Below are 26,651 nucleotides of genomic sequence, written 5' to 3' on the forward strand. Positions count from 1 at the left end.
TATATATAGTGTAAAAACTGACAAGTCACCTATGTCACAATCTTTGATTGTATAAGGCATGTTATGTGATGATAAAAATTGAATTGAATTGAATCCAACAATGAAGAAGACCACCTTTTTTGATATTGGGAGCAGTAATACTTGCAAATCTCCATAAATATGATTAGTGATGTCCTCATTAGCATTGGTGGTTGGCTCGTAAACTTGAATCTCTGTGATGTTAAGGAGTTGACTTTGAAATCTGATGGACATCATTCTATCATTTTTATAATTGCACCCCATTGTTGCTTTTCATACACAGTTACTAATAATGAAGCACATTCCATTACTTCTATTGCTCTCTTGTCAAGAATAGTATATTGTACAGCCATTAGAAGCAAATTCTTACGCCAGTCCACCTTATTTCATGTATTCCCAATATGTCGATGCCAGCTGTCACCATTTCTTTTTAGACTACATCCAGTTTTCCCTGTTACATATACCTTACATTCCACGTTCCTGAACAGTACTCCTTACAGACTCTTACTTTTCATGATGCTTCCTCTCAACCTAGTTTCCCCCCCCCCATTTCCCCCTTGGAGATCCAAACAGGGAACTTGTAACTCTGGAACATTTTGTGTTGAGTAAAGCTGGGGGTTTTCTTGAGATAATTTCAATAATGGTTTCCCATTGCCTTCCACTAACCTCCAAGTCTTGTCTGCTCACTGACTCAGTTTCCTGTTGTGGTTGCTTACCTAACCTTCCACCGAGTTACTTAGATAAACAGGAGTACTATGTGAAGGTAGGAAGTTGAAGAATTGAGGTGACAGAGGCTAAGAGAACCCTCTTCCTGAGTTTTTGTAATCGCATATCATTTCCATTTTTTGCCAGAGTCTCAAGGTGTTTGCAGAGACTGCCACAGATCATTTCCTGGGCCCTGTGGTTACTTACATTAGCCATATGTAACTAATTTCACAGAGAGTTTTTTTAAAAAAAGTAGGACACAAGGTTGTGTTTATGAACTTGCGCATGTAATAGATGTGTTCTACTCTCAGTTGAAAATGAGGAAGGTTTGAAATTGCAATGGTGATAAACAAATATTTTTGTCAGCCATAACTGGCAATTACCTTGCTTAACAATGAATATAAATAAATAAAAACTGTTATGAGAAGGAAAGTTGCTACTCACCATATAGCTGAGATGCTGAGTTGCAGTTTCAGTTGCTGGAGACTGCAGTCGTGTGTGTGAGAGTTGCATTTGTTTGTTTTGTGTGTGAGTTGCATTTGTTTGTTTTGTGTGTGAGTTGCATTTGTTTGTGTGTGTGTGTGTGTGTGTGTGTGTGTGTGTGTGTGTGTGTGTGTGTGTGTGTGTGTATTGTTGACGAAAGCTTAATGGCCGAAATCTTTAATTGTGAGTGTCTCATTGTCATGCCTATCTGCGACTCAGCATCTCCGCTGTATGGTGAGTAGCAACTTTCCTTCTCATAGTATTGTTACATTGCATCCTGTATTTTCCATTGTTTGATAAAAATTGTTTAATATTATTATTATGTTACTGTTATTGTTATTACAATAATTAATTTTTGTTTTGGTGAAATGAGCTTGAATGTGAAAATATTTACAGCTAATGAAGTCCCAAAAGAAATTCTACAGTTAAGGAACTTCTTTACTTGTGCTAATGCTTTAACCTGAATGAATTGGTAGGCAGTTAACAGGCAGCAAGGATGGGGAGGTGAAATGCCCAGAAGGAAAACTGCTGGATTGTACAAAAGCTTTTGTGGACAGTACAATACAAGGGGAAGGAATGTTTTATGGTTATGAAACAGTTGTCTTCATTATTTTGGATGAAGTAACTGCCTGAGGATAATAAACTCATAAATTCTGGTGCCATTTCTCGTTTAATTTGTCATATTTGATTTAGCCGTGCTATGTTCTCTTCCGTTTCAACATTTGAAGTAAAGTAATGGAAGAATGTAGGTAATAAAGTGCTGAACTTCACAGACTGTGATGAAGTTCACCATATATATATTCTTAATGTATATCATACTGAAATTTGGATTGTAATTACTACATTCAGTATAGCAGTAAAACAGTTTTCAGACTTTCAGAGAAGAGGTTATGTAGGATCTTAATTCAATCCATAACTGCTGTAGCATTTGGTTTCAAACCATATCAGGTTTCTAGGTATCAGTTAAGAAAATGTCAACAATGGTAAATCTGATCTCGCTCTCCCACCCCTCGCTCCCCCACCCCTCGCTCCCACCTCTCGCTCCTACCTCTCGCTCCTCCCCTCGCTCCTCCCCTCACTCCCACCCCTCGCTCCCCCCCCCCTCGGCTCCCCCGCCCCCTCGGCTCCCCCGCCCTCGCCCGTCCTCCCCCCCCCCCCCCCCCCTCCCGCCCTCGCCCGCACTGCCCCCCAAGTTTCAACTTGCCCTTTGCTGGAACAAGATCCTGTAGCTCATATTAATAAATTTGCCCTTCTCCACCAATTCTGAAAGTTTGTATCATCATCGTGGGAACATTCAGCCTATTTTAATGGTAAATGGTGTTTTTTCTTGTCATTTTGTAATGTATTTTACTGCACCCAAACAGTTTTAATTATTTAGAGAAATTAATGTACTGGCAGCACAGCATCTTTTAGTTCAAAACTGTGCTTTTGTCTCATCCAGGCACACACTTTATGTAGTTTGGGTGAACCACAGAACGTCAAGATGTAGTGGCAGAATAATTTGAAACTGTTTATTATAAATTTAATGATCTAAATAATTTAATAAGCAATTACACTGTTTTCAAACTGTTTTACACTGCAAGACGTTTTACTTGATTTCAGAGTTCCATTCGTAACTCCTTAATGCTTTCTATGTTGCAACAAATGCTGTTGGAGGATAAAGAAGAAACAGTGAGAGAAAGTGTTGTAAGAAGCTTAGCTCTGATTATATTGCTTATGGATGATAAAGATAAATATTTTCAGGTAACCATGGTTAGCTAGTTACTTTCACTGTTTTTACCATACATAACAACTGTGATAAAGCAAGCAGTTATATTTGTAATGTTTGTAAATATAGCTTAAAGATAAAATCAAGGAACTTAGAGGTGTTAATCATGATTTGCCATTAGTAATTTTTCTAAACTTGTTGATTTTGTGTTGTCTATTTATAAACTGTACATCTCTAAGTGAAGCAAAATCGTAACTAAGATGTGACTTGTACAGGTAAATAAAATCTGTGCCACTATCTGTGTATCATAAATAATTTTTGTATACAGAGTTATACACAGGACATATGAAGAAAATAGCTATTTTGAAAAAAGTGACAGCTCCTCTTCTACTGCTCAGCTGCTGTTATTTACCAAATTCTTCAAAGAAATAATTTATCTAACTTAATACAGACCACTGTCATATTTTTAAATTCTGGTCAAGTCAAGAGCTGTTTAATATAATGTTAGAGTTTCACAGAGTTTACATCCTTGAGTCCAAGTATTCCACAATTTGAAGTTTTATTTTATTCTGAGTATCTGGGGATTTTCTATAATCTTCCTTAAGTCTGTCATTAACATTTCAAAAAATATACTACTGCTAAGATACAATGTTGGGCCATTTCATAGTGTTCAGATATTGTGCTCGAATATAGAAAGGCAATTTCAATACCAAGAGGCTATGTCAATTTTATTTACATAATATGGCATGAATTCTGTTCAAGTGAAGGGCAAGTGATCAACAATAACAAGAATTACCATTAGCCCTTGCAGTTTTCCATGAGTTTCTTTAATGTTTCTGAATAAGACCTCATTCCTGAAAATGTTTCTGTGGTGAAACTGATGAGTGTGTAAAGTGTTTCAGTACCCACAAATATATCTGTAAAGTCAAGGAAGAATTTGTGGAGGTTAAAATCAGTTTCCTCATTATAGGTGTTGGGTGATTAGAATAGGTTTAAGTACCACGTGAGTTCTTTCAGCGGATAAGGAAACAAGGAATGAAGGAATATTACAGGGAGAGGTAAAGTCATTAGAAAGAAGTTGGACAACCATAAGAAATGAAAGTAGTCATGGCTGACTCAAAAGAATTAATCTTCTTACATTAAACAAGGTAACTTATCACAGAAACTGATCCCCCCTGCGGGTCCGGGGGTTAGAATAGGCCCGAGGTATTCCTGCCTGTCGTAAGAGGTGACTAAAAGGAGTCCCTCCCCCTCAAGGGGGTAGTTAGCGCCTGCCTATATTTGCGGTCATTTTGGTTTTTCACTTCTTCTCGTTTCTTCCTTCCTTTGGTTGGTTCCTTTCTTTGTTCTTCTCCATCTCACTGTCTTCCTTACTCTTTCCCCTGCCTTCTTCTCCTTGTCTTCTCTGGTCTCCGCCTCGGCGTTTGAGACAGTCTGTCCTCTCTCTCCCTCTCTCTCTTCTTTTTCCTCTTCTTCCTTCCTCCCTGTGCGCGCCTGAAGGCCGACCCATGCATTTGCACGCGTAGCCGGTGACGGGGTAACGCGTAATTCCCCGCCCTGGGTCGACAAGTAAGGCACGCACGTACCCCCTGGTAAAGGCCAGGCCTAGGGAGGGGTGATTGCCTGAGCTGATACCTTCTGACCATGCCGATTGGTCCCTCCGTCTGTTTCTCAGGAGGTGTGACGTGAGGTGTAAACATTCACCTAAGGTGGGAGTGCCCTCTGAGAGGGTCCCCACAAGGAAGGAGCGCGCCATCGGAGACGCTGGCAATCATGGGGGATTCCTCCGCAATGGATTTCTCTTCTTCTTCTCTCTCGACTTCTGCCCACAAACAGAAACTTGACCAGCCACCAGTGACAAAAGTACTACCACCTGCCCCACAGTTCCTCGTCATTTCTCGATCTGAGGACGGAAAGGATTTTTCCTCTGTCAACCCTTTCGTTATCCAGAAGGGCGTAGATGCCATAGCCGGAACTGTTAAGTCTTGTACCAGGTTGCGTAATGGTACCTTGTTACTAGAAACTGAGAGCGCCTTTCAGGCACAAAAACTGCTTCGGGCCACACTCCTGTACACGTTCCCTGTCCGGGTGGAGGCTCACCGAACTTTGAATTCGTTTCGTGGTGTGGTATATACTAGATCACTCGACGGATTGACTGACGAGGAGATTCAGTCTTTCCTCGCTGAGCAGGGTGTGACGGCTGTCCATAGGGTCATGAAAAAGGTCAACAATGACCTTGTACCGACCCGGACACTTTTCTTGACCTTTGATAGTGTTCAGCTGCCATCGCGCATCAAAGCGGGCTAGGAGGTTATTTCTGTTTGCCCCTATGTCCTGACACCTATGCGCTGCTACCAGTGTCAGCGTTTTAATCACACTCGCCAGTCTTGTTCCAATGCGGCTAAATATGTCACTTGTGGCAGGGATACCCATGAGGGTGACTGTCCACCTCCGTCTCCTCGTTGTGTGAACTGTCAGGGTGACCATGCAGCATCCTCCCATGACTGTCCCATCTATAAGGAAGAACACTGTATCCAAGAAATTCGGGTCAAAGAGAAAGTGTCCACCTCAGCTGCTCGCAAGCTATTTGCTAGTAGGAAGCCCACGCTGCTCCCAGCGGGGAAATACAGTACTGTCCTCGCCTCTCCTCGGACTACCAGGGAGGTGGCAACCCAGACATGCGATCTGACCTTCAGCACCACGGTCATCCGTTCGGCCAGTGCTAAGGTCGCACGGTCGACGTCTCCACTTCCTCCCGTCACCCCTCACACAAGCACTCCCATCAGCTTCTGCCAAAACGAAGACCCAGAAGTCAGATGCAGGTGACCCCTTCTTTCATCTTCCTTTTCTTCTCACGATGGCACTTATTCACTGGAATATTCGCAGCATTCGCTCCAACCAAGAGGACTTGAAGTTGCTGCTCCGCTTGCACCGTCCACTCGTCGTAGCCCTCCAGGAAACGAAGCTACGTCCATGCGATCAAATTGCCTTGGCACACTACACCTCTGTGCGTTTTGACCTACCCCCTGTCGTAGGTATTCCGGCTCATGGTGGGGTTATGTTGCTGGTCCGGGATGATATTTACTACGATCCCATCACATTGCACACCGGCCTGCAGGCAGCTGCCATCCGAATTACTCTCCCCACTTTTACATTTTCCATTTGTACCGTTTACACTCCATCGCTGTCTGCTGTTACCAGGGCAGACATGATGCAAATTATTGCTCAGCTACCTGCACCATTTTTGTTAACTGGAGACTTCAATGCCCACCATCCCCTTTGGGGCTCTCCAGCATCCTGCCCGAGGAGCTCCCTGTTAGCAGACCTTTTCAACCAGCTCACTTGTCTGCCTCAATACTGGCGCCCCTACTTTTCTTTCGGACACATCTCACACCTATTCCCATTTAGACCTCTCTTTATGTACTACTCAACTTGCACGCCGGTTTGAGTGGTATGCACTTTCTGATACATATTCGAGTGACCACTTCCCGTGTGTTATCCATCTCCTGCATCATACCCCCTCTCCGTGCTCAACTAGTTGGAACATCTCCAAAGCAGACTGGGGGCTCTTCTCTTCCAGGGCGACCTTTCAGGATCAAACCTTCACAAGCTGCGATAGTCAGGTCGCACACCTCACGGAAGTCATTCTCACTGCTGCTGAATATTCCATCCCTCACACTACTTCTTCTCCACATCGCGTACCAGTCCCCTGGTGGACCGCAGCATGTAGAGATGCTTTACGTGCTCGTCGACATGCTTTACGCACCTTTCAACGCCACCCTACAGTGACAAATTGTATCAATTATAAACGATTACGTGCGCAGTGCCGTCGTATTATTAAAGAAAACAAGAAAGCCAGCTGGGCTGCTTTTACAAGCACCTTCAACAGTTTTACTCCTTCTTCTGTTGTCTGGGGTAGCCTGCGCCGGCTATCTGGCACTAAGGTCCACTCACCAGTTTCTGGCTTGACGGTCGCGAATGACGTCCTTGTGGCCCCTGAGGCTGTCACCAATGCCTTCGGCCGCTTTTTCGCAGAGGTTTTGAGCTCCGCTCATTACCACCCTGCCTTCCTCCCCCGAAAACAGGCAGAGGAGGCTAGGCCACCTAACTTCCGCTCCTCGAATCGTGAAAGTTATAATGCCCCATTCACCATGCGGGAACTCGAAAATGCACTTGCCCGGTCACGGTCCTCCGCTCCAGGGCCTGATTCTATTCATATTCAGATGCTGAAGAACCTTTCTCCTGCGGGTAAAGGTTTCCTTCTTCGTACTTATAATCGCATCTGGATTGAAGGACATGTTCCCGCATGCTGGCGTGAGTCTATTGTTGTACCGATTCCTAAGCCGGGGAAGGACAAGCACTTGCCTTCCAGTTATCGACCCATCTTGCTTACCAGCTGTGTCTGTAAGGTGATGGAGCGAATGGTTAACTCTCGTTTGGTTTGGCTGCTCGAATCTCGACACCTACTTACCAATGTACAATGTGGATTTCGTAGGCGCTGCTCTGCTGTTGACCATCTGGTTACCTTGTCGACCTTCATTATGAATAACTTCTTGCGGAAGTGCCCGACAGGCTTACGACACCTGTTGGAGGGCGGGCATTCTCCGCACCATGCATACATGGGGCCTTCGCAGTCGCCTCCCTCTTTTTATTCGTTCCTTTTTAATGGATCGTCAGTTCAGGGTACGTGTTGGACGATTTTACCATCTATTGCAGCGCGCAGCGTACATGTTTCCTGGAGCGCTGTCTTCAGCGTTCTCTTGACCGTCTTTACACCTGGAGTGTCGCCAATGGCTTCCGTTTTTCTGCCGGGAAGACGGTCTGTATTAACTTCTGGCGCTACAAAGAGTTTCTCCCACCATCCTTACAACTCGGTCCCATTGCTCTCCCATTCGTGGAGACAACAAAATTTTTAGGTCTTACATTTGACAGGAAACTTAGCTGGTCTCCACATGTGTCATATTTGGCTGCCCGTTGTACCTGTTCTCTAAATGTCCTCCGTGTTCTCAGTAGTATGTCGTGGGGAGCGGATCGAACCATCCTACTTCGCCTATATCGGTTGATCGTCGCTCCAAGCTGGATTATGGGAGCTTCGTATACTCCTCTGCACGGCCGTCCATCTTACGCCGCTTCAACTCCATCCAACATCGGGGTTTACGTCTTGCGATCGGAGTGTTTTATACTAGTCCTGTCGAGAGTCTTCATGCTGAAGCTGGTGAATTGCCACTCACCTACCGGCACGATATACTGCTTTGTCGGTATGCCTGTCGGCTACTTTCAATGCCCGACCACCCGTCTTATCGTTCCTTTTTTGACGACTCTCTCGACCGTCAATACGGGTTGTATGTCTCTGCCCTGCTACCCCTGGAGTTCTCTTTCGTCGCCTCCTTCAACACCTTGATTTTTCACTCCCTGCAACCTTTCGAGTGGGCGAGAGCCACACGCTACCTTGGCTCCAGGCTCAGGTTCGCGTTCACCTTGACCTCAGCTCGCTCCCAAAGGAGGTTACCCCCGGTTCGGTATACCACTCCCGTTTTGTCGAACTTCGTTCGAAATTCATTAATATGACCTTCATTTATACAGATGGCTCTAAGACCAATGACGGGGTTGGGTGTTCTTTTATTGTCGGGGCACAAAGTTTCAAATACCGGCTCCATGGCCATTGTTCGGTCTTCACAGCTGAGCTCTTTGCCCTCTACCGGGCTGTTCTTTACATCTGCCGCCACCGACATTCTGCTTATGTCATCTGCTCCGATTCCCTGAGAGCCATCCAGAGCCTCAGTGATCCGTATCCGGTTCACCCTTTCATGCACCGGATCCAACGCTCTCTTCAGCAGCTGGTGGACGACGGTTCTCCGGTTAGCTTTATATGGGTTCCTGGCCATGTCGGTATCCCTGGGAACGAATCTGCAGATGCCGCGGCCAAGGCTGCGATCCTCCAGCCTCGGACAGCTTCTTGTTGTGTCCCTTCATCAGATTGTAGCAGGGTCATTTGTCGGCGCATTTTATCGCTGTGGCATGCCGATTGGGCTGCACTTACGGACAACAAGCTTCGGGCCTTGAAACTTCTTCCCGTGGCTTGGACGACGTCCTCACGCCCTTCTCGGCGGGAGGAGGTCGTTTTGGCCCAGTTATGAATTGGACACTGCCGGTTCAGCCATCACCATCTGCTGACGGCTGTGCCGGCACCATTCTGCCCATGTGGGCAATTGCTGATGGTCCACCACATTTTAACGTCCTGTCCGGATTTTACTACACTGCGTCTTGATCTTGGCCTGCTCGCGTTCTTCGTTTATCAACTTGACAAACCTCTCTAAGGACATTTGATTATGCTGTTTTTTTAATCCTATGCCTGTCAATCTGTCTTTTATCATGTTTTCCCTTTTAGTTGCTGTTTTAAACTTGTGCCTCGCGGTGCATTCCTAACGTAGTCTGGGTGCTAATGACCATTGAAGTTGTGCGCCCTAAAACCACAAAAAAAAAAAAACAAAAAAACAAAAAAAAAAAAAAACCTGATGATTGAAATGTTTTTTTGTTGATGATGCAGCTTTGTATATAAGATTGTCTGTGTATTTTTGACATAAGTTAACTACATGTTATATTCAGAATAAATTTACAAAAGTGTAACACAGGCAGATAGTGAGAGAAAATAAATTGGGTTAACAAAATAAGAAAAATAAGGAAGTAGGTGAATGACTTAGAGATTGTGCTGTTCATGGAGTATACATAAAAATATAAAAGAAAAATAATGTGAATGTAGCCAATGCTGTTTTGGCTGGCCACTCATTGATAAACTGTTCAGGAAAGAAGAGAATAGAAGCTTTTGAAATGTAGTGCAACAGAAGAATGCTGAGTATTAGATGGGTAGATTACATAGCTAACAAGGAAGTACTGATTAGGAATGGGGGAGAATAATTTTGTGGCATAATTGACTAAAAATGGGATTTGTTGATAGGACTCATTCTGAGACATCAGGGAATCATCAGTTTAGTTTTGGAGGGAAGTGTAAAAAGTGTAGGAGGAAACAGAGTTGGACACAGTAAACAGGTTCAAATAGACGTAGAATGTAGTAGTTATTCAGAGATGAAGAGGCTTGCACAGGATAGAGTAGTCTGGAGAGTTACATCAAAGCAGTCTTCAGACTGAAGACCACAACAACAACAATATAATGTAAATTTATTTACTGTAGGGGTTTTAAGCATAATATTGAATAAAATACCAACAGTAGCACATGTAATTTACAGACATACATTTAAGATCTTAATAAAATTGATTACATCATTCATAGCTATCAGGAAATCATTGAAGGTTCCATAATATGCCCTGCTGGGACATTCTGTAATAGTGTGGCAAATTGTTTGCCTTGGCTGCTCCACAATCACATAAGAAAAAGAGTGTCTGTGCTTCTGCCATGGCTGGTGCATGTTATGTTAATCGTTGTCCATATTCTGCACGACTTGTTGAAGACAGTGTCTTTCTTCCTTATACAGGACAAGTTCTGACAATGCGGAGGGCAACTCTCTGTCCAATCTGGTTCATGTGACTGGGTTAAATTGAACTGAGGTGTATGCTGCAATTCTGTGGCTGTTTTTATGGATGGTTTTCCTCATAGAAGCCAATTTATATCTAGGAAAACTGCATCTTGGCGTATATATAGTTGTGGGTTGCCTTGTATGCATTTAAACTCATGGAGAAGAGCTGCTTTTCATTGAAGGCCAGAGAGTAGAATGTGGTGCAGTATGGGCAGGGATTGGCCTTGTGTACCACTGATATTTTTCATTATGTTGTTCAGCTGTGCATCAAGCATTGTATATGTGTGTGTGTGTGTGTGTGTGTGTGTGTGTGTGTGTGTGTGTGTGTGTGCGGGCGCGCGCGCGCACGCACGCACGCACGCACACACACACACTATTGAGCCATAAAGGAGCACCGTATTCTGTTGTACAGTAGACTAGTCAAAGTGCTGAAATGTACAGTTTCAGCAGCAGAGTCCCCCCACCCACCCATCCACTCACCCACCAGCAACCACCACCACCACCACCACCACCACCACCACCACAACTTGTGTGGGATGTTGTTCCTAATGCACATCTTCGATGCTTCTTGTAAGGCAGAGGGGTCATTCAATATGACTCCTAGATATTTTGGGTGCTGATTATGATGAAGTAGGGGCACTGTCTGTTCACCACTCTGTCACACAAATGAAAGTAAGCTGTTTGGTTTCAATTGTCACTTCTGAAAGTATGTTCCCATTATCACCAAATGAGATGTTAAGATGGCTTCCATTTCTTGAAAATTTTGTTGTCCTGCTGCCAGCACCCAGTCATTGTCATGTCCTAACTTAAGAGCTCTAGTTTTAGGCATACTGTAGATGTACCAATTAAACAGCAGTGGAACAAAGACAGGTCCCTGAGGTAGTCCATCGTTTAGCATCTTTGAAGAGCTTATGCTGTTGCCCAGTATGATCCAAAATGACCTGGTGGCAAGCATGCTGTTAAAAGTTGGACTGTTTTTCTGTATAGGATTATTTGAATGGGTTTGTAGAGAAGGTGCTGTCTCCCGACTGTATTGTAAGCTGCTGAGAAATCTAAAAATTTAGTTGTTGTTTTCAAATGTTTATGAAAGCCTGTTTCTGTGTAAGTCGTGAGTGACGTTATATGGTCTGTACAGCTCCTTTCTGGGCAAAAGGCAGCTTTTCAATCAGAATTTTCTCAAATGTTATAGCAGAGTTGTCTTTTTGTAGATGACTATTTTTCGAGAATCTTGTATATTGACTCATTGATTGGTTTTCCTACTTAAGGATAGTGATGGTGTTGGACTTTTCATCGGTTGGGGATTCTCTTTTTCATCATGATATCAGAAAAGCACTCTGGTTGCTATCCAATCATCAGATCTCCTGGCACATGAATGCACGTGATATGTGATACTACAGCATCTAAAACTGGCTAGATGAGAATGTTGTACAAAACACGTTGTGTAAATATAAAAGACATGGATACAACCAACAATAATCATTCACGAAGTAGTTTTTTTTTAACCCTGTTTTATTCAGGCCTTGATGTGTTGTTAGCACTGAACCTGTTTTTCATATGCAAACGCAACTTTCATGTTAAAAATTAGTGCTGCAACAGTGTAGGGTCCAGCCCTATCTTCAAGAAATAAATAATACATCTGTACTTTGAGATGAAAGGTGAAAAATTTGTGAAGTCTTGTAATCCATAAACGGTGAAAAATTGAGATTTTAGTTATTACAGTATGTTTACAAGTTGATAACATGGAAATGACATCATTAGAAATAATGAGACAGGTAAGTAGTAAAACACTTCGAGAATGGTTCTATAGAAGTATGGTTATCATAGATTTCATTAAATATTTTTTGTTGTCTGTGGAATCTGCTGTTACTCAGCTGAGTGCACAAACAGTAAAAAAACTTTTTTCCAGTGTGAGGAGCTCTCAATGACTGCATTGGATGATCCAGCAGCAAGTGTGGTGGCTAGTACAACAAACATCTTGTTTCCAGTCCTGGCACAGTGGTCACTGGACATAGGACGACTACATACACATCTTCTCACTAGACTTCTCCAGCGGATTCACATCCAGGTGAAGGTAATAATTGAACATTATGAGCATTAGGCATATCTTTTCCATTCCCAAATAAACTGCAAAATGCTAAAATGTATTGACAAACAACTGAGACGGATATACATGAAGTCACCGTGAAGTACAACAAAAGGAACCTCTGGTTATTCTCTGAGAGGGACATCTCTCTCTCTCTCTCTCTCTCTCCCTCCCTCCCTCCCTCCCTCCCTCCCTCCCCTCCCACCATCTGAGAAAACAAGGGTTTCTCATGGATTTCTGTTGGCCCTGGGTTGTAAACAAGTACACGGAGATTTCTCTTTTTCAAGAGAGAAAAAAGCAAAACTTATTTCCTTTACTTTTTTACCTTATCACCATTGTCTGTCTTTTATTTTATTTTGATGTCCCCTCTTTTCTTCTGATTTATTTTATTTGTCAATTCATTGTTATCATCTTCTTCTTCTTCTTCTTCTTCTTCTGTCTGTTCATTTTTTATCCTAAAGTCACAAAGATATCTTCGAAATGCGAATCTCCAGATGTTGAAACTCATCTATCACCTGTAAATCGTGTTTAAGTCAATAAGAGCTTTGCGAAGTCGACTTTATACTTTATCCCTACTTCCTTCTTTTTACTCTGGCTTCTTATGTCTCATCTGATCTAAGTGTTAGAGTAACTTTCCTTCCTTGTATTGTGTACACTTTTTTTAAATCTTACCTCGTGACTATTTCTCCTTACACATGCAAACCAACTTTGTAGTAACAGGACTTGACATACGATGTATATTTTTGTATTCACATTTGGTATACTGTAGCTCTTTTTTAACTCGCATAACAGTGTTTGGTTGGTGCCGTAATAGCTGTGTTATATTTGACAATTGTGCTGTTATTATTACCTTGGAAGTTCAGTGCTGGTTTACAACATAATTTCCTGATCACTGGTAATATTCCTGAGCTGTAGATCTTTAAGATGTAGTGGACATTCATCTACAAGGAGTGTTCAATAAGTAATGCAACACATTATTTTTATTGGCCAGTTTTGGTTGAGGAAAATATGGAATTTGTCATGGGACATCAAGGAATATTCCCACTTCAGCCCCTATAGTTTCATGAAGTCCCTGTAGGTGGTGGCACTATGCGTAGCATTCAAAATGGATTTTTTGAAGAAGGTGCAGTCCAAGTAGAGAGCTGTCATTGAGTTTCTTGTGGCAGAAATCAGAGTGTTGCAAATATTCATAAGTGCGTCAGAATGTCTACAGAGACCTGGCAGTGAACAAAAGCACATGAGTCATTGGATGAGACGTCTGTCATCATTGGTACAGGGTTGCACAAACCTATCTGATTTCCTGCATGCTGGCTGGCTGCACACAGCTGTAATTCCTGCAGTGTCAGGATATGTGGACATACTCATTCAAGGTGATCAATGGATCACAATCCAACACCTTGCTACTCAACTCGGTGTCTCCATTGGTAGTGCTGACTCACCTATCCACCAGTTGGATTGCTCAAAGGTTTGCACCCTTTGGGTCACTTGCCACCTAAAAGAAGACTGTAAAGAGCAACAAAGGGCCATCTGTGTGCAATTGCTTGTGTGTTATGATAATGATCATGACCATATTTTGTCGAACATCATTGCAGGCAATGAAGCAAGGGTTCATCACTTTTAACAGGTAAGAAATTGCCAATCCGTGGAGTGGCACCACACCACCTCTCCTCTGAAGAAAAAGTTCAAAGCTGCATCCTCACTGGCTGCATCCTCACTGGAGTCAGTCTTCGGGCACTCTGAAGTGGTTCTTCTATTTGAGGTCCTTCCTCATGGTGCAGTGATCAACTCTGAAGTGTATTGTGCTACCCTCAGGAAATTGTAGAGATGACTTCTGCGTTTTTGGTGCCACAAAAATGTAAATAAATTTCTCCTTCTCCATGACAATGCAAGGCCTCACAAAGGTCTGCACACCCGATAGGAGCTCACGAAACTTCATTGGACTATTCTTCCTCACCAGCCCTGCAGCCTGGACCTCATACCTTCAGACTTCCACTTGTTTGACCCAATGAAGGATGAACTCCGCAGGAAGCTGCACGTGTATGATGGGGAACTTATTGATACAGCAAGACGTTGTCTCTGTCATTGATGGGTAGAGTGCTACCATGCGGGCACACGGTTCCTCCTAGTAAGGTGGCATAAGGCTGTTGCATTGAACAGAGATTATGTTCTAAAATAGGTTATTGTAGTCAAAAGAGTGAATAATAATATGGTGTACTGGAATCCTGAATAAAACCAAACAGTTTTCAGGGAAAAAATTGTGTTGCGTTATTTATTAAATGCCTCTTGTTGTTGTAATACACACATTGTTGAACTGATGCAAAAATTTGTAGTGATCTTTGGGTATGACAATTTTTATTTAAGGTGAATACCACATAAAAATAATTAATAACATACTCTTATCCAATGACTTTTTCCAAACACTAGAGTATTTGATCAATTCTGCAAGTGTAGAAACTACTGGCTTGGACTTGAAGTTGTAGGGGATGACAAAACTAAATAGTGTTTGCAGCGTATGTATATACGTGACAGATAGCATTTGTTGCAATTTTTGTTTTTTTTCCATCAAGTTGTTTTTTCCCCCAGAAATGATCTGCTTCCTCTCGTAAATGTCAACAGTTACAGGACTTACATGGAAGGACATGATTTTTTCTATAGATTTCAGCATTTCTGTGAAGTGGCAGTTATTCCTTTCTTATTTTATGCTGGTATGGAAGCACAATTTGTATCAACTTGTCAGCTTTGTATCCAGAGTGTGCATGCCAGATATCAAGATACTGTTGATATATCCAACTATGCCATTGATATAATAGTAGTAGGTTTTTTCAAGTGCTGAAAATTTGTAGCTAATCAGCTTGATCATATGCAAAACAGTTACTCTGTACTCCTGGATTTTCCCATTGTTAGACTTCTTTGCTTAAAATGCAGTGTTCTCTTTGGCAGAGCGTTATTATAGAACTCAGTGCCATCTTCATTGAAATTTTATTTTTAATCAATAGTGTTGAACATCTCTCAGGTCCAGTTTTCTCTTGTGACCTTTTGACACAAATGTTTATGCCTTTGCTGCTCAGCTGGTTGTACATAAGTGTGGTAAATCTTGAAATGATCACTAATGTAGTAAAGTCAGTATCATGCCTATTCAAAATATCCTGGAGGTGTTGAAGTCTGTAGGTATTCCTTGAAAATGGTATAAATCATTTCACCTTGATATCCTCCAGTTGTCTGAAAAGCATGACAACTCTTGTTTCGTTGTATTTCCTGGTATAATAATGGAACTGGGACAGTAAGTGCAGCAGCTGTGTGTCAGTTCTTTTTTTCTTATAGTGAGAGATTATTGTTCCACCTCTTTCATTTCTATGTCAAAAATAGCAGCTGAACCCGTAGACTGAAAGTAAACTAATGAAAATGCTGGATTAATTTTATGTTGCATTAATTTTATGCTAGTTGCAGCTTTCATGCTTGCAGTACTCAATTCAATTGTATCTTTCTGAGTATTTAAAATGAATTTATTTTTCAGGCATTTTTATGTGCTCAAAGCCAAATGCATAAAAACATAAATGTGACTGTGAGACAAAAATTCCTTTACCGTTTTTAGGAATTATGGTCCTCTAACATTGTTGGTCAAAACATACATCAGATTCTCCCAAAAGCATTGTTATTTTGTGCTGATATCTAGAAATGTTGTTGGGTTGGCTAAAGCATGATCTGCCCCATGTATAGGGGGTGGGGCTAGTTAGCCTGCACATTTGCATTCTCTCTCTCTATCTCTCTCTATCTCTCTCTCTCTCTCTCTCTCTCTCTCTCTCTCTCTCTCTCTCTCTCTCTCTCTCTGGCATGCATTTTGGACGGGTGGAGATGACCTGTATAATATTTTACATTGAGAGACTCCCCCCCCCCCCCCCCCCCCACACACACACAAAATAATCTTTATCTTCCTCTATCTTGAGAACCAGCTCACCAATCAGTTTCACTGGGAAAGAACTGTTCAGATTTAAATCTGTAATGTTGTGCAAGTAAACTTCATTCCCATACACATAATATGGCCAGAAGTTTCAAAGCAAACTCTCAAGACTAAGAGGAGAGGCATAAATCTTTAGATTATTGACACATAATTCCCATTTTTTAATTGTTATTCATCATTTGCAGTACCGGATGTTCCTGTGTCCAACAAACTAGGTGATTCTGTAATTTGCTTTTATTATGCTAAAGACATTCATTTGATTCACTCTAAAACCTTCCTAGATGCTAATGAAGTATTTCATTATATTTTAAGTTTGTTAAACAAATTATGTTTTGTTCACAGAGCCCACCAAATTCTCCAGGAACAGCAATGCAAAAGAACGCAGAACAACGCCTTCTGTCCCCTGTAATTGTTCTAAAGACTCTGGTGCCTTACATTGTGATGTCTGTAGTAGCAGTAAAACCAGTCTTAGAGACCTTAGATACTCAGGCTGCGAGCTCCATTCGTAAGTAGATTAATATTACTGTTCTACATCAGTTAACAGTATGAAATAAATTTTAATAAAGTATTTGTCATGTTGATAAATGTCTGTAAATATTAAGGATGTAATATTATTAAAAGGATAGATTGCTACTCAGCCTGCAGTGGAGATGTTGAGTCATAGACAGGCACAACAAAATGACTACTAAATAGATTAACTTTTGGCCAGAAGGCCTTCTTCTGAAATAGACAACATACATGTGCACATTCCTGCAAATGCAGTTTACACACACATGACCATTGTCTCTGTCTGCCAAGGCCAGACTGCGAGCTACTGCATGTTATGGGAGAAGTAACCTGGGCAGTGGGAGTAAGGAAGAGCAGTGTATGGGTGTGGACGGTAATGTGCTGTTTTTGGGAGCATAAAACAGGGAGGAGGTGGGGAGAGGGTGGAGTGGGGGATCATAAAAGGAGAGAAGTAAAAAGTCTGTGGTGCACTTCTGGAATGGAAGGCTGTGTAGTGCTGGACTGGGAACAGGGAAGGGGATAGGTGGGTGATGGACAATGACTAACAAATATTGAGGCCAGAAATGCTATGGAACATAGAAAGGGCATGTTCCCACCTGCACATTTCAGTAAAGCTGGTGTTGGTAAGAAGGATCCAGATGGCACAGGCTGTGAAGCAGTCATTAAAATGAAGAATGTTGTGTTGGGTGCTCCCTGCCGCCGTTGGATAAGCAGTTGCCAGCAGCAAGTCGTATACTCTTAGCTAACTTATTTATTACATAGTTTAATTCTCAATTTCTTTGCGTGTTTTGGTATTTGCATTGTTTAATTCATAAATTTCGGGCGTGTTATAGTATTGGAGAGTTGTAGCATCGTGTTTTAGTACCTGAATAGTGTAAAATCATGTAGTCTCCTTCCGCCGCCGAGCAGTGTGTCAGCAGTGCACAAGTAGCAGCATTACTGCATTTACTAGGCAATCTTGTATTTTAATAACCGTTGAAATTTTGTGTCAAATTGTTTGTGCTCTCTGTAGATTAGTTCAGACGTTCTTTGAACAACAGTTTTTAGCATGGATAGGGACTGCAGCTGCTGTGTTCGGATGCAGGCTGAGTTGGCATCCCTTCGCTCCCAGCTTCAGGCAGTGTTGGCTTTGGTCACACAGCTTGAGGCTGTTGCCAATGGGCATCACTGTGGGGGTCTGGATGGGGGTTTGTCGGGGACGGCCACCTCGTCCCACGCATCCCCCGATCGGACTACGACTGCCCGGGATACTGTCCACATTGAGGCTGATCCCTCATCTGTGGTAGAGTGGGAGGTTGTCTCGAGGTGTGGCAGGGGGCGAAAGACATCCCGGAGGGCTGAACGGAAGGCCTCTCCAGTTTGTCTGACGAACCGGTTTCAGGCTCTGTCTCAGGCTGATACTGATCTTCGGCCGGACATGGCTGCTTGTTCTGTTCCAGAGGTTGCCCCTCAGTCTGCGAGATCCGGGCGGTCGCAGAGGGTGGGTTTACTGGTAGTTGGGAGCTCCAACGTCAGGTGCGTAATGGGGCCCCTTAGGGATATGGCAGCAAGAGAGGGGAAGAAAACCACTCCGTGTGCATACCGGGGGGAGTCATTCCAGATGTGGAAAGGGTCCTTCTGGATGCCATGAAGGGTACAGGGTGCACCCATCTGCAGGTGGTCGCTCATGTCGGCACCAATGATGTGTGTCGCTATGGCTCGGAGGAAATCCTCTCTGGCTTCCAGCGGCTATCTGATTTGGTGAAGACTGCCAGTCTCGCTAGTGGGATGAAAGCAGAGCTCACCATCTGCAGCATCGTCGACAGGACTGACTGCGGACCTTTGATACAGAGCCGAGTGGAGGGTCTGAATCAGAGGCTGAGACGGTTCTGCGACCATGTGGGCTGCAGATTCCTCGACTTGCGCTATAGGGTGGTGTGGTTTCGGGTTCCGCTGGATAGGTCAGGAGTCCACTACACACAGCAAGCGGCTACACGGGTAGCAGGGGTTGTGTGGCGTGGACTGGGCAGTTTTTTAGGTTAAATGGCCCCTTGGGCAAGTACAGAAAGGGCAGCAGCTTCAAAGGGTGCGGGGCAAAGTCAGGACATGGGGGGGCCAAGCAGCAATCGGTATTGTAATTGTAAACTGTCGAAGCTGCATTGGTAAAGTACCAGAACTTCAAGCGCTGATAGAAAGCACCGAAGCTGAAATCGTTATAGGTACAGAAAGCTGGCTGAAGCCAGAGATAAATTCTGCTGAAATTTTTACAAAGGCACAGACGGTGTTTAGAAAGGATAGATTGCATGCAACCGGTGGTGGCGTGTTTGTCTCTGTTAGTAGTAGTTTATCCTGTAGTGAAGTAGAAGTGGATAGTTCATGTGAATTATTATGGGTGGAGGTTACACTCAACAACCGAGCTAGGTTAATAGTTGCTTCATTTTACCGACCTCCCAACTCAGCAGTATTAGTGGCATAACAACTGAGAGAAAATTTGGAATACATTTCACATTTTCTCAGCATGTTATAGTCTTAGGTGGAGATTTCAATTTACCAGATACAGACTGGGACACTCAGATGTTTAGGACGGGTGGTAGGGACAGAGCATCGAGTGACATTATACTGAGTGCACTATCTGAAAATTACCTCGAGCAATTAAACAGAGAACCGACTCGTGGGGATAATATCTTGGACCTACTGATAACAAACAGACACGAACTTTTCGACTCTGTAAGCGCACGACAGGGAATCAGTGATCATAAGGCCGTTGCAGCATCCCTGAATATGGAAGTTAATAGGAATATAAAAAAAGGGAGGAAGGTTTATCTGTTTAGCAAGAGTAATAGAAGGCAGATTTCAGACTACCTAACAGATCAAAACGAAAATTTCTGCCCGACACTGACAATGTTGAGTGTTTATGGAAAAAGTTCAAGGCAATCGTAAAATGCGTTGTAGACAGGCATGTGCCGAGTAGAACTGTGAGGGACGGGAAAAACCCACCGTGGTTCAACAACAAAGTTAGGAAACTACTGTGAAAGCAAAGAGAGCTTCACTCCAAGTGTAAACGCAGCCAAAACCTTGCAGACAAACAGAAGCTAAACGATGTCAAATTTAGCGTAAGGAGGGCTATGCGTGAAGTGTTAAGTGAATTCGAAAGTAAAATTCTATGTACCGACTTGACAGAAAATCCTAGGAAGTTCTGGTCTTAGATTAAATCAGTAAGTGGCTCGAAACAGCATATCCAGACACTCCAGGAGAGGATGACCTGCGTAAAGCTGAAATACTAAACACCTTTTTCCAAAGCTGTTTCACAGAGGAAGACTGCACTGCAGTTCCTTCTCCAAATCCTCGCACAAACGAAAAAATGGCTGACATCGAAATAAGTGTCCAAGGAATAGAAAAGCAACTGGAATCACTCAACAGAGGAAAGTCCACTGGACCTGACGGGATACGAATTCGATTCTACACACAGTACGCGAAAGAACTTGCCCCCCTTCTAACAGCCGTGTACCGCAAGTCTCTAGAGGAACGGAAGGTTCCAAATGATTGGAGAAGAGCACAGGTAGTTCCAGTCTTCAAGAAGGGTCGTCGAGCTGATGCGCAAAACTATAGACCTATATCTCTGATGTCGATCTGTTGTAGAATTTTAGAACATGTTTTTTGCTCGTGTATCATGTCGTTTTTGGAAACCCAGAAACTACTCTGTAGAAATCAACATGGATTCCGGAAACAGCGATCATGTGAGACCCAACTCGCTTTATTTGTTCATGAGACCCAGAAAATATTAGATACAGGCTCCCAGGTAGATGCTGTTGTTCTTGACTTCCGGAAGGCGTTCGATACAGTTCCGCACTGTCGCCTGATAAACAAAGTAAGAGCCTACGGAATATCAGACCAGGTGTGTGGCTGGATTGAAGAGTTTTTAGCAAACAGAACACAGCATGTTGTTATCAATGGAGAGATGTCTACAGACATTAAAATAACCTCTGCTGTGCCACAGGGGAGTGTTATGGGACCATTGCTTTTCACAATATATATAAATGACCTAGTAGACAGTGTCAGAAGTTCCATGCGGCTTTTCGCGGATGATGCTGTAGTATACAGAGAAGTTGCAGCATTAGAAAATTGTAGCGAAATGCAAGATGATCTGCAGCGGATAGGCACTTGGTGCAGGGAGTGGCAACTGACCCTTAACATAGACAAATATAATGTATTGCGAATACATAGAAAGAAGGATCCTTTATTGTATGATTATATGATAGCGGAACAAACACTGGTAGCAGTTACTTCTGTAAAATATCTGGGAGTATGCATGCGGAACGATTTGAAGTGGAATGATCATATAAAATTAATTGTTGGTAAGGTGGGTACCAGGTTAAGATTCATTGGGAGAGTCCTTAGAAAATGTAGTCCATCAACAAAGGAGGTGGCTTACAAAACACTCGTTCGGCCGATACTTGAGTATTGCTCATCAGTGTGGGATCCGTACCAGATCGGTCTGACGGAGCAGATAGAGAAGACCCAAAGAAGAGCGGTGCATTTCGTCACAGGGTTATTTGGTAATCGTGATAGCATTACAGAGATGTTTAGCAAACTCAAGTGGCAGACTCTGCAAGAGAGACGCTCTGCATCGCGGTGTAGCTTGCTCGCCAGGTTTCGAGAGGGTGCGTTTCTGGATGAGGTATCAAATATATTGCTTCCCCCTACTTATACCTCTCGAGGAGATCACGAATGTAAAATTAGAGAGATTCGAGCGCGCACGGAGGCTTTCAGACAGTCGTTCTTCCCGCGAACCGTACGCAACTGGAACAGAAAAGGGAGGTAATGACAGTGGCAGGTAAAGTGCCCTCTGCCACACACAGTTGGGTGGCTTGCGGAGTATAGATGTAGATGTAGATGTAGATGTAGATGTAGATGGATGATCCAGCTGTTCCTTGGTCTCAGTTTGTCGGTGGCCATTCGTGCGGACAGACAGCTTGTTAGTTTTCATGCCGACATAGAATGAAACACAGTAGTTGCAACTTAACTTGTAGACCACGCCTAGGCATGACAACCAACAAGCTGTCTGCCCTCTGCACAGATGAATGGCCACGGACAACCTGTGACCAAGAAATAGCTGCAGCACCCAGTTGCTGAGCACATCGCCCAACACAACACGAGTTGCTGAGCACACTGCCCAACACAATGTTCTTCATTTTAATGACTGCTTCACAGCCTGTGCCATCTGGATTCTCCCTACCAATACCAGCTTATCTGAACTGCACAGGTGGGAACTCTCTGTGCAATGTATCTTACATTCCCGTAACCCTCATGGACTCAACCGTTGATAATAGTCTTCCACCCACCTATCCCCTTCTCTGTCCCCAGTCTAGAATTTCACAGCCTTCTATTCCGCACACCCACCCACATTCTTTTTAGTTCTCTTCTTTTCCACTTCCTCCACCCCCTCCCACCCCCCCCCCCACCCCCCCAACCTTTCTCCACATTGTCCCTGTATGCTCCTACAAAGCACCTCACTGTCCTCACCCATGCCATGCTTTTCCCTCCCCCTCCCCCTCCCCCACCCCACCCCAGCCTCATCCTTACCATCACCACCACCCAGATGCAGATTGGTTCTCCCTCCTGGCCAAAAGCTAACATGTTTAGTAGTCTTTTTCTTGTGCCTGTTTGTGGCTCAATGTCTCCGCCATGTGGTGAGTAGCAGTCTACCCATTTCATAATGTTGTCATTATTTCATTCTGGATTTTCCATTGTGTGAAAAATGTAATACTGTTGTTTAGTTTTTTTGATTCGCTTTTTTTTTCTTTTGCAGGGTCTCGTTCATTTAGGGCAGGGCATGCTTTAACCAACCCAACAACATTTCTAGATAGCAAGCATGAAATACCAATGGTTTTGGGAGCATTTGATGCATATGTTGACCAAGAATGGTATGAAGAATGGCCAGAACTAGAATGGATCTTTGCACAGATGTGAGTTGTAATTAATCAGACATTGTTTAATATAATTTGCTATGGGTAGTTGTTTATTAATTTTGATTGTACTTTGTGTGACAGTGTACTTTCTCTTTTTGTAGGATACCAGAAGTTTTAGATATTGTCCAAGGTATGGAAACCATGAGGGATGATATTGTCGTTGGCTTTGTGAAGTTATTTAGAGATTTATGCAATGGATTTGGCAGTTCTATTATAAGACAGAAGGTGTGTGTAATGCGTATATAACATACTTTATTTTTCAGAAAATTCATATGAATTTGTTTGAAGATGTAGGTAAAAAATGAATGCCTTGAATATATTCTTTTTTAAAAGATTCTAATGGCATCTGCTACCTTTTGGTTTGTTATTTGGCTTTAAGTAATACTGAATACATAAATAATTTGGCAAACAGATACTGCTGTAGGATGGATTCACACTAACAAATTAGATTACAGATACTAACAAGGGAAACTCCCCTCAGATTTGGTGGTAAGAGGGCTCGATGGGGAGCCCGTCAAAACCTGAACACACATTAAGCATGGAAACTGGAAGAAGCAAAATAGAAACTGAATGATCTAAGAACAAGAACTGCAATATAGAGCAAGCCTCCTCATCTCACAGATTTAAGTGTTTGTATGAATGTGAATGTGGTCACTCCCAAGGAAATGATGAAAACATGATAGCTTGTCACATAAGCCGTAACAAATCAACTCAATAGTTTCACAATCACGTGGTTTCTCTGTGCTCTGTCAAAACATGTGTTTTTGAAGTTGCATTCCATTTTGGAAGCTTTGACTCTTGAATTCCTTTGTTGTAACATAGTTCACACCTGTTTATTTGTTGTTTTCTTTTTTTGTGAGATATCTATGTGGTATCTCACCTGCTCTCAATATGCACCACATTTACATGCGACAGTAACGTCATCTTACCACATGACTCATATTCTGTAACCAGTGTATAGTATGACAACTGCCAAGACTACAGAAAGAGAACAAACATTTCAATGACCAGATGGACAATTCATAATGCTGTGAAAAAATAAAATGAAAGTAAATGGCGCAAGAGAGTTTTGAACATGGCTTGCCCGCTTCACAGCCAAACACTGTCACCACTTAACTACAATGCCGTTTCTGTTTCAGGCTGCTTTTCATTTCACCTCTTGTCCTTGGACTGTTCACAGTTTCTACTTTGCTTTCTTTTTCTCTTCCTGTTTTCATACTTGAGCTCTGTTCAGTTTTTTGACGGGCTACCCACTGGTCCATCTTACCATTAAATTCGATTGCAGTGTGATGGAGAGTTTCTCTTGTAAGGGAGTAAAGATTACCAGGAAGCATATTAATTCTGCTGAGAGAGAAATTATTTTTTTAAGCCTGATGTGATGATATGTCACACCATATGGCTTGAACAGATAGTGAAATTATTGTATGTTCTATAAAATTGGCTGTGGCTATATGATGATACCAGAACTTAATAATACTTATAAGAATTTTGAAACAGGTCAACACACACACACATACACTGTGTGTGTGTGGGGGGGGGGGGGGGGGGGGGGCGGGCGCTGCGCACTGTCTCTGGGCACTACGACCTGACTATCCTTTCCATATTATTGTTGTTATTCCATACTGGACTTCCAGTGTCTGATTTTTTGTTTAGATAGAAACAACATATAGGTGGCTGAAGTCTCTGTAAACTTCAATCACATCCTTTTACCAACATACAGTCCCATTAACGACATTCTTTTATCAAATTACAGATGTATAGAAAGCTTTAGTCAAGATTTTATTTTGTTGTAGTTTTATTTGGTTCTGTTAAGTCACATTCTGTACAAAATATGTACTGTAATGTAGGAAAAGTCAAAGAATACATCTCTGCCTGTTAATTTTTTTGTCACGCTTTTCAAGTACAGAAGTCCCATTAACTGTGTTGTTCATCATACTACGTTTTTGCCCCTACTTTCTCCATTCACCTTATAGTGTGCTCCTGCAACTTTTCTTGAATCGTATTTCTCCTTTGTTAGGTCTCAGGAGTTTGGAAGACGTGAAGACTGCTTATACATTAATAATGCAGACTCTTCTGTTGGTGATGAATAACATGATTTTTTTTAAATGACATGTTTGCCATTGACTGTATTATTTATTACAATTTCCACAACTGCAGTTTCAAACTTTGGTCATTATTAAAGTGGTATAGTGTTAAAAGACGACTGTTGTCAACATTAATAAAGTGATTCAAATTGATGTGAGCCTCTGTAGATTATGTCAACATTTGTCATATAATCATTGGTATTCATGCATTGTGCACTGATGTGATGAAAGGTTGAAATTGCACTTGTGAAAATTGGAATGAATAAGATAATCAGTGGCAAACATGTCAGTTAAAAACTCAGCAGGACTGTAATCTCAAAACAAATACAATTGTGTAGTGATTTTGATGTGGAAATTGACATTTGTTATGAAAAGAGACCTGAAAAAATCATTGTTGCAGACATGCAGCATTTATTTTTTGTAACTTTCAAGAAAATTTGTTAATTTGAATTAATTTAAAGTAATGTTTGTAATTGTATTATTTTAGGTTAAACCATGCTTCATTGAACGTGTACAGAATATAGAAGTATCATTAACCGATATTAGGAATGGAAATATGTATCCACCATTAGCAATTGTACCTGTTTATATTGTTGGAGTATTAGCTCCTTTGAAGGTAAGTTACTCTGAAACTCCTTTTGTAATGAATGCTATGCAGTATTATATTGTTTTCACTGCTTTCTTAGCTATTGTGTAGAAATTATCATCAAATGCCATTGAGAATTTCATAGTTTCAGATAAACTGAGTTCTCTCTCATCACTGTTGAATGATCTACAATCTCATTCTGTTAAAAATGTTCAGGATGAAGATCTGGCAAAAGTGCTGCAGCGGTTTGTATGTGCCCTGCCAACATGTGGAGCTCCCTTAACATGTCTGGAAATGAGTGTGCATCTGCTATGCGTGGGTGTCGGTGGAGATGGGGGTCACTGCCGTGATGATGTTCTGGGAGCTCTATGGGAGGCAGTTGTACACCCTAGAGCTGCAGTAAGACGTGCAGCTGCTGCACTGTTTGCAGTAACTGTGCCAGCCATTGGCGAGAAGCTGGTGGCTGCACGTGTTGTGCCAGCCCTTGTGACGCTGGGAAATGACCAAGATTTGTAAGTCAGTGGACTGACATTGCTTCGCAATTCTGTACAAAAGTTTTGCTAATTTATTGTAAAATATTGCCACCACAATTTTATAGTGTGAGATAGTGATGTAGGGCTTGTAAATCTTGTACATTGTGATTGAAAGGCCTTTTCTACCACTTTGTTGATTTGATATTTTGCCTACATCATGAGCACCCGCATAATAAAACAGTATGTAAAGTGCCTCTAGAGTAATCCACTGATCTCACAAAGCGTATGTGTGAACTGTATCACAGTTACTGAACATTTGGTGATGGATACCACAAGGTAATTTTAAAAATGTGTGTTCATCTTTCTGCTTTAAATTTTGTTAACAGAGCTTACTGAAGATGAAGACCGAATTAATTATTTCAAGTCTTAAATATGGAAAAACTTCATAAACAGATAACAAGATCTACTCACCACGTAACGGACACACTGAATCACATACAGGCATGATGGAAAAAAAATCTAACTGTTTAAACTTTCAGATAGAGTCCTTTTTCTGAAGTAGAAAA

At 42.3% G+C, this 26,651-nt stretch overlaps 1 protein-coding gene across 1 annotated transcript in view; it reads left to right on the plus strand.

Annotated features, from left to right (window-relative positions):
• LOC124788146 (RAB11-binding protein RELCH homolog) overlaps nt 1-26,651 on the plus strand; it is a 136,004-nt gene that overhangs the window by 51,014 nt on the left and 58,339 nt on the right. Inside the window, exons 9-15 of the mRNA XM_047255292.1 lie at nt 2,809-2,949; nt 12,353-12,517; nt 16,830-16,992; nt 22,783-22,939; nt 23,044-23,167; nt 25,514-25,642; nt 25,829-26,124. Coding sequence (XP_047111248.1) covers nt 2,809-2,949; nt 12,353-12,517; nt 16,830-16,992; nt 22,783-22,939; nt 23,044-23,167; nt 25,514-25,642; nt 25,829-26,124 — 1,175 coding nt within the window. The remainder of the gene's footprint in view (nt 1-2,808; nt 2,950-12,352; nt 12,518-16,829; nt 16,993-22,782; nt 22,940-23,043; nt 23,168-25,513; nt 25,643-25,828; nt 26,125-26,651) is intronic.

The sequence above is a fragment of the Schistocerca piceifrons genome, chromosome 3 (genome assembly GCF_021461385.2).
Source record: "Schistocerca piceifrons isolate TAMUIC-IGC-003096 chromosome 3, iqSchPice1.1, whole genome shotgun sequence".
Lineage (NCBI taxonomy): Eukaryota > Metazoa > Arthropoda > Insecta > Orthoptera > Acrididae > Schistocerca > Schistocerca piceifrons.